The sequence below is a fragment of the Brienomyrus brachyistius genome, chromosome 16 (genome assembly GCF_023856365.1).
Source record: "Brienomyrus brachyistius isolate T26 chromosome 16, BBRACH_0.4, whole genome shotgun sequence".
Taxonomy (NCBI): Eukaryota; Metazoa; Chordata; class Actinopteri; order Osteoglossiformes; family Mormyridae; genus Brienomyrus; species Brienomyrus brachyistius.
The window spans coordinates 25,308,250-25,315,917 of record NC_064548.1 but is presented as its reverse complement, the minus strand read 5'-3'; the positions used below and the strand labels follow the sequence as shown (position 1 = coordinate 25,315,917).

Below are 7,668 nucleotides of genomic sequence, written 5' to 3'. Positions count from 1 at the left end.
GTCATAAGCAACTTTAAGAAGTGTAGTTATTGAATATGTTGTTTTGCAGTGCCACGAGTCATATAATCCACGTTTACCTTATCTACTGCGCTAAAGTCTAAATTTGGTAAAGGGGATAGTTTATAATTACTTCCGGCAGTGTGGAGAAATGTACAGAAAATGACAACTTGACCCATGGCCACTGAATTATGAAATTTCTCCACAACAACCGCTGTTGAAAGATTTTCCGTAAATTTACAGAACATGGGCATTAACAGCCGACATTCAAGGGACCCCCCCCGCCCGTTCTTAGTTACGCGGCCACGCTTGTGGTGGGGGGGTTTCTGGTTAATGAAATGTTGAAATCCCCAGCTTTTCGAAACCAGTCTGAATGTATCATCTGTCTGAAACTTCTAATAAATACATGCTAATAAATACATAGAATTCTTAAAAATTAAAACGACCTGTTGGTTTGTTGCTTTTGCACAATTTTTACAGAGAAAAGTATGATTGAACAGTTATTTGAAAAGCAATATTTCTTCAGTATGTATTACTGAGGTGGGAAAATTGGCATCATTTAAGTCACAAATGGACATTTTGGGATTTGTTGCTTTGCCGGTTCGCGTTTTTACCACTGGCAACATGGTAAACAGAACTTTCCATTAAACGTCCATCTCAACCTCCCGTGCGATACGCGTCAGTGTGGCATTTTCAGCGGGTGCTCGCCATCGCCGCCGCAGCGTTTCATTGGCCTCTTGCAAGAATCCGGCCTCTATGATTGGCCGCAGGCCGGAGCCAGCCTCTGCGATTGGCCGCCGCAGTCGGCCTCTGCGATTGGCCACTTTCCGGAGCTGGCTTCTGTGATTGAATGGATGCCGGCAGCTGTTGGAGCGCCCACCCACCCTCCGTCCCTCGTCGATGGTGGCGCAAATCGGAAATTGGTTAAGACGGATGCTTTGGGAGGTGAGCCTGGTTATATGCTGCAGGTATTCCGGGAGCCTTCTGGCCATTATTACCGCGTAATGGTGCGCCGACGGTCATAAGGCAGGACATCGCGCGTGCCGCCGTTAAGTTATGAATTAGCGGGACTTGGGAGACGCTTCCGTAATGGGACTTCCTTCTCCGCTTGTGTGCGTTCTAATGCCTGGTTAAAACGAAAGCGAGAAAATATGCATATTCCTGTTTTCTAAAAAATCGTCAGGAAAAACAAAAGGAGCTGTAGCTGGATATGTGTCAGAAACTGTCGTTCTCCTGCTTCTCACCCCGACGCGGCCGCTCGCAATGCCGTGGCGGAGCCGCTCGAGGCCCCTATGTGGAGAAGCAGTCCTGCCCGAATTTCACTCTGGTTTCTTTTTTTTTTTGATAAACCTCCAGTTATTTACACGATAGGTATGAACATGGGTGTTTTATCAGTGACGACTATAAATGATTCATATTAGGCTAAAATCCTGGGGGTATTTGATAAACGTATCTGCGGATTTCACATTATCTACGCCATCTTTAATAATCGATATTTCGAGTCTGACGACTCTAAACTGGGAATTGCGTTATTTATAGGTATTTCCCAGTGACACATAAGCACGTCACTGCAGTCCCTTACTTGGTAATGACAAGGTCATTGTCAGATCGCTCCGTATTAATAATCTACATGGTCAGATATGATTCCTTGGGGGAAAAATGTGAATTAAAGCCAATGAATGAATTCCCGACCTACGTCTTTAGGATGAAGAGCTCTCATTTCAACCACACATAGTATATTTGCTTTTACTTTCTCATCAGTACTTTCCCTTTGAGGATCAGTACAGTTCTTATAAAACTTGTTTGACTGAGAAGTTTACAAAATCAGAATGTCATAAAATACATAAAATAACCGTCTTTATTAAAGCAGTTAAGATACCATCGCAAACACTGCATTGCCTGGCTCTCAGTGGTGCTTAATGAAAGCTTTTTCTTTTATACTTCAGTAAAGACACTGGGCAAGCAGGTGTTGAGCGTGACCCGGTGAGCAGCTTAAGCGTGGTGAGGGCGACCAGCGAGCACCAGTCAAAGGAGGAAAGATGGCTGGGTTCCTGGATAACTTCCGCTGGCCCGAATGCGAGTGCATCGACTGGGGGGAGAGACGCAATACCGTGGCCTCGATCGTCGCTGGAGTGCTGGTGAGCGGCTGGGTGGATGAACAGCAAGATAAAGCGCAAGACTGATATGCGATAACCTAACCACAGCTGTTTTAAACACCAGTTTTTAGTGCTAGTGATTTTGCTTGTACGTTTGTTTGACAGATGCGCTTGTCGAAAGTGACGCACAAGAAAAGCTTGGGGACGGATCAGGGTTCGCCCATGTCCGGTGCCCCCTGGAGCAAATAGGGCCAACAGTTGTAGGATTTTTCTGCAAAATAACAGGCCACCTGCTAACCTGCAGAGCCATACAATACCCCAAAGTGGACGAAAATATGAGTGGAGCAGACGTGGCAATTTCAGGTCCAGAAAGTAAAAATCCAGACCAGGATTTAGTTTCAACCAACCAGTTGAGTACTATGTGACTGACTCTATGCTCAACTGGTTGGTTGAAACAAAATCCTGGTCTGGATTTTTACTTTCTGGACCTGAAATTGCCACCTCTGGAGGGGAGACTAATAGTTTGGCAATAGTCATTGCATCTGCTCATACTGCCCCATACTGGAGATGGTCGTCCAGTGATACCATCCTACAAAGTCATGAAGCTTTTACTGGGTTGCAATGGGGCATAAAGTGTTTTCTACGTCGCTGTTTCTAATGTATTTTACTGTGTGGAAAATTCCTTGTTTGGTGTGTTAACAAGGTTTGGTCTGGTGCTGGCGGTTCTGGATAAAACATAGCAGAGAAGTGGGAAGTTGGGTATTTCTTCCATGTGATTCTGCACGCAGTGCAGCCCCGGCTGGTTGTGTCAAGTGACGGCGACATTTGCATGTAAGAGGAAGTGCGGCTCTGGCGAGGACTTTTGTAGCCTTTTTGCTCAAGATCTGATAAGAGACGCTGCACACAAAAATGAAAACATTTCCTTAATGTTAAGGGTGTGGAATTTTTGTTGACCAGAATGTTGTTTAAACCCTTGGGGGATACTTTTTTGTGGCTGGGGGAGTGGGAGCAATTACACTCGCCAAGGTAACAAATTATATTTGTGTTATAGCTCTTGTTATAGGGCGCATCAAAATTCCCACCTTTTATTTGTAAGCAAGTTCTTCCACATTGCACTCGAGTCCTTCGTCATACCTTACTGTTTTTAAACCCTGACTCACGGCTGCCTGGCATTTAACTGTAGCCTATGGTAGGACTTGTTTTCCTAGAGTACCTGTAATACATCACTGATCCACCCTTCTGGGAAAAAGCATGTGAAGTATGTTGTGCTTTGTCACTCCGTATAGGCGGGGTAGCTGCACTGTTATGGTTTCGAGTAAGGCTGCACGATATGTTGTTTCAGCATGGTAACTGTGATGTGCGTATGTACAGTAGTCACATCACACCTGTCAGCACTGCTTTGTGTCTGACAAGTTCCTGACACACTATTGATGTACAATTTGTTTCTGAAAAACAAATCCATGGCAATAAAGAAAGCAGCAGTCCTGCCAAATAAAGCGAGTCTGTCAGTATCACAAGCGTTTGATAGCAAAAGAAAATTCAGTGCAGACAGTGCAAAATCAAAAGATATGACTCTGAAAATTAACGAGTTTCCTCTGGGTACTCCGGTTTCCCCGCACAGTCCAAAGACATGCTGAGGCTAATTGGACTTGCTAAATTGCCCGTAGGAATGCATGTGTGTGTGAATGGTGTGTGAGTGTGCCCTGCGATGGGCTAGCCCCCCATCCTGGGTTGTTCCCTGCCTCGTGCCCATTGCTTCCGGGATAGGCTCCGGACCCCCCATGACCCAGTAGGATAAGCGGTTTTGAAAATGGATGGATGGATGGATGGATGTTCTAAATGTATAATACAGCTATAAAATATTGTGCTCTGGGACTGCTGTATGCCAGAGTTGGTGCTTTCTTACCAAAAATAAATACTTTTCATATTTTTGGGATGCAATTTATTTTTATTTATTTATTTGGGTAGAGTCTCACTTTAAACTTATTTGAGCAGAACCTCCCCAAGAGATGGTATCAGCAATATCAGTTTTTGAAATAATCGGCTATCAGTATCGGCTAGAAATTTCTTTATCAGTGCATTGCTAATTTTAGTTAAGTTTTGCATCATTAATCCATCGCAATACTTATTCAGGGGTGGCATTCTGCCTGGCTTGTCAGCATTGTGGTCTGAAGAATTATGGCTTTGGTTCCTGCCTTGAGTTTGCATGTACTGCCTGCATACCGTTCCGGGTTCTTCCAAGTACTGCGGGACTCTTGCCCAGTCCAAAAAAAGGTCCGGCGAATCAGTGATGCTGTACTGCCCAGAGTGACCCTCTGCTGGCCTCGTGCCCTGTGATTTTTCCTGTAAATTACCACTTGAAATTCCTCGTTTCCCAGCAGTCATGCTAGTGAACTGCGAGTTGGCATTTCCCCGCTTCCTATCATGGCGGTATGTCCTCTTTGTGTCTCTGTGTCAGGGCTGTGACCAATTGCTGCAAATTCCCCAAGTGCACCACTCTGAACCTGCAGCTGCTGAGTGTATGGGCTTGGATTTGAATCCGATTCTTGCCTGTTTCAACAATGCCATCCTTGTTTTTGAATTGAGGTTTCACTTCTCACCCTCCTCCCAGTAGTGACTAACACGCTGTGTACCATAGCGAGGGGTGGAGGTCCCCTTGGGTAATGCCAAGTCAGACTAGCTGTCATAATGAGCCTGCCGAGGACTGTCTGTGATATTTGTGGTTTCTCAGTCTCTGGCTAGTTGATCTGGATGATATTTCTATGTTGTGGCTTCAGTCAGTTGTCAAACACCATGTAACCTGCACATCCTAACACTTTTTCTTTCCACAATCCATTCCATCCCCCACTGTGACACCCATCAGTTCTTCACTGGCTGGTGGATCATGATCGATGCGGCGGTGATGTACCCCACCCAAGATAGGCTGAATCATGCCTTCCACACATGTGGTGTGTTCTCTACGCTGGCTTTCTTCATGTGAGTTCATTCCCGATACATCCCTGACACATGGGTGGGAAGTTTGCCGATAACCGTGTGGTCTTGTTGCAGGCGGTTGACCCTTTTATTTTGCGTTTTGTTTTTTTTCTTTCTCTGTGGTTACAGGATCAATGCCGTCTCCAATGGCCAGGTGAGGGGCGACACCTACGGGGAGGGCTGCTTAGGCCGTACAGGTGAGATAGGGCAGGGCAGACTGAAATATGGCCTGTTTGGAGATCAGTGTGGTTACCGTCAGCCTGACTGTTCGGTGTGTGTGTGTGTCTCCTCACAGGGGCTCGACTCTGGCTCTTTGTTGGCTTCATGATGATGTTTGGTTCCCTCATCGCCTCCATGTGGATCCTGTTTGGCGCCTATGTCGTCCCCAGTGAGTCTATGGCTCTAAGAGTTAGGATGTGATTAGAAGGTTGCTGGTTCAAATCCCGTAGCGATGTCACCCTTGAGCCCTTAACTCCAGCTGTTCTTGAGACTGACTGACCCTGATCGCTAACTCTCACTTATATATTACTTCAAACAAAAATATTTTCTAGCTAAATATAATTATCGTTCTAGTCTCTTGTCAGTAGCATCTGATAATCTCGTTAATCTGAAACAGGTGAGGCGGATGGGTCTAACTAAAGGAATCTGCACTGTGTACTGAGCTTGCTGTAAGCAGACACTTTTCTGTCTTCCAGAGAAGGAAGTGTACCCTGGACTGGCTGTGTTCTTCCAGAATACGCTGATATTTTTCAGGTGAGCCTGACAATGTTAACCATGTGGAAATGGCTGCGAGGCAAAGATTAGGCAATGGGGAAAAATTAGACGTTTTACCCAAATCCAGTTAAGCTGCTGCTGTTAATTATGTACCGAATGACTACGCTTTTCAATCCTGCAAATGACTCTACTGTGTCATTTTATGTGCGTTTGCTGAGTATTTGTCTCCAGTGCTGTTCAATGCTATTGTGCTTATCTTGAATCTGAAAGAAGCCAACAACCAATTATTTGTGACAAAAAACGGGCATGATGCAGGCCAGTGACTTTTCTGTCGTCTCATATTGTTTCCCAGCACTCTCATCTACAAGTTCGGGAGAACGGAAGATCTGTGGGCTTAGATGGCTTTTTGCCCACATAGGTCAACCTCCCTGCCCTCCCCATCCCCAGCTTCTCTCTGCATCCATGCCCAGGCAGACACAACCGGGGGCCCTATGAATGTGGACCCCCCACCCACACACACTGACATTCTCTTCACCCTGGTACCTCACCCAGGCTTGGCGCCCCGTCAGCTGACGGTCCGCCATGCCCCCCCCCGGTCGTCGTTTCCCGAAGCAGCAGTTGAGCAGGTGTCGGTGACGCCCAGATCAGTGCCGTCCAGGACACCCCTCTCGCCACTCCTGCTTGCCGAGGAGGACTTTGTCAGGCATTTGTTGGTCTGACAGGGACACGGACTGTCCCTGGTGATTTATATTAATGGCCGCGTGCAGTTAGCTGTTCCTCTCGTTGTCTTGTGTTGGTGAAATCTGTTGCAAGGGACATCTGAACTTTTAGGTTGAGCCTGACAGGTTGTGGTTGCTGTACATTCAGCACCACAACCCCTTCCTTACACAACATGTCATGGCTGCCGGCGAAACACGGTGACCTTGTTTTGGCTGTAATTGTTTTTCTAGGTTAAATGTGTATCATTATGTTCAGACCACAAACATTATTGTTTTTAGGGAAAACAGTGTTTCCTGGCTAGAAAGGTTTACCAGGTTATATTGTTAGTCTGTGTGCTTCAACACAAATATACACTGGGGAAAAAAAATCTGTGCTCTCTTAGTGTTTAAAATGTTAAGTTATAAGAACTTCGTAAAGTTAAAACTGCTTCCCATGTTGGCTTGTAGCCTGGGGCTTGAATCAGGAAGCAGGATTTCCTGCTTAGGCAGATAACTTGTTGGGTTGAAGGTAGTTGGTGCTTAACGTACGTTTGCCTTAAATCCAACAAGCAAAAAATTCTACCACGTGCAACAGGCCCCTGATCTGTATGGTGAGAACAACATCCAGACTGGATAAACAGCTCTGTGTTAAGCCTGCCACTGCACAGCTGATCGTCTGACAGAAACAACCAATTGCTTTGCACTCCATTAAAAAAAAAAAAGCTACTTCCTGTAAGTTATTTATCTGTCTCTCTCAGGCACAAGTGAACACATACACATTTCTATTTGTCTCACCCAAGGGGAAGTTGTGAATAAACAGTCACACGAAAGGACTGGATTTATTACTGATAATGACCAGGATGGGGCCCAGCTTCTGTGTGGATGGGGGCAGAATACAGCACAGTGGCAAAATCAAAGGCAGCTGTTGCTCATCGTCCATAGTCTCCAGTTTATGCAGGACACCAGTAGCTCAGTCTTCAACTATTAAACCCACATTAGTTTCGCAGCCCTGCTGATTAATTGCAATACACATTTTAATTTGTACTTCAGCTTGGGGTTCTTAGAATTGACCTGAATGGGGAATGTAACATGCTGCAGATGTTAGCCTGACTGCATCACAGATGACAAGAGGGCAGCATGACACCCAACACAAAGGCCAGAGTGAACTAGCTTTCTATGTAGTGCTACAG

General features: G+C 45.7%; 1 protein-coding gene across 2 annotated transcripts; it reads left to right on the top strand.

Annotated features, from left to right (window-relative positions):
- Positions 1 to 785: 785 nt before the first annotated feature.
- Positions 786 to 7,204, top strand: LOC125709401 (transmembrane protein 50B). 2 transcript variants are annotated; one of them, XM_048977772.1, is made up of 7 exons: positions 786 to 942; positions 1,944 to 2,135; positions 4,957 to 5,069; positions 5,196 to 5,263; positions 5,362 to 5,454; positions 5,762 to 5,819; positions 6,133 to 7,204. In XM_048977772.1, the coding sequence occupies exons 2-7, from the start codon at positions 2,037 to 2,039 to the stop codon at positions 6,176 to 6,178; spliced, it is 477 nt and encodes a 158-aa protein (XP_048833729.1). In that variant the 5' UTR covers positions 786 to 942; positions 1,944 to 2,036; the 3' UTR covers positions 6,179 to 7,204. The 2 variants fall into 2 exon arrangements, with proteins under 2 accessions (XP_048833729.1, XP_048833730.1); XM_048977773.1 differs by having other exon boundaries at positions 871 to 965.
- Positions 7,205 to 7,668: the final 464 nt, after the last annotated feature.

Coding starts and splice junctions, on each gene's coding strand:
- LOC125709401 (XM_048977772.1), top strand. CDS start 2,037: ATGGCTGGGTTCCTGGATAACTTCCGCTGGCCCGAATGCGAGTGCATC. Junction 5,264..5,361: donor GGGCTGCTTAGGCCGTACAG/GTGAGATAGGGC, acceptor GTCTCCTCACAG/GGGCTCGACTCTGGCTCTTT. Junction 5,820..6,132: donor AATACGCTGATATTTTTCAG/GTGAGCCTGACA, acceptor ATTGTTTCCCAG/CACTCTCATCTACAAGTTCG.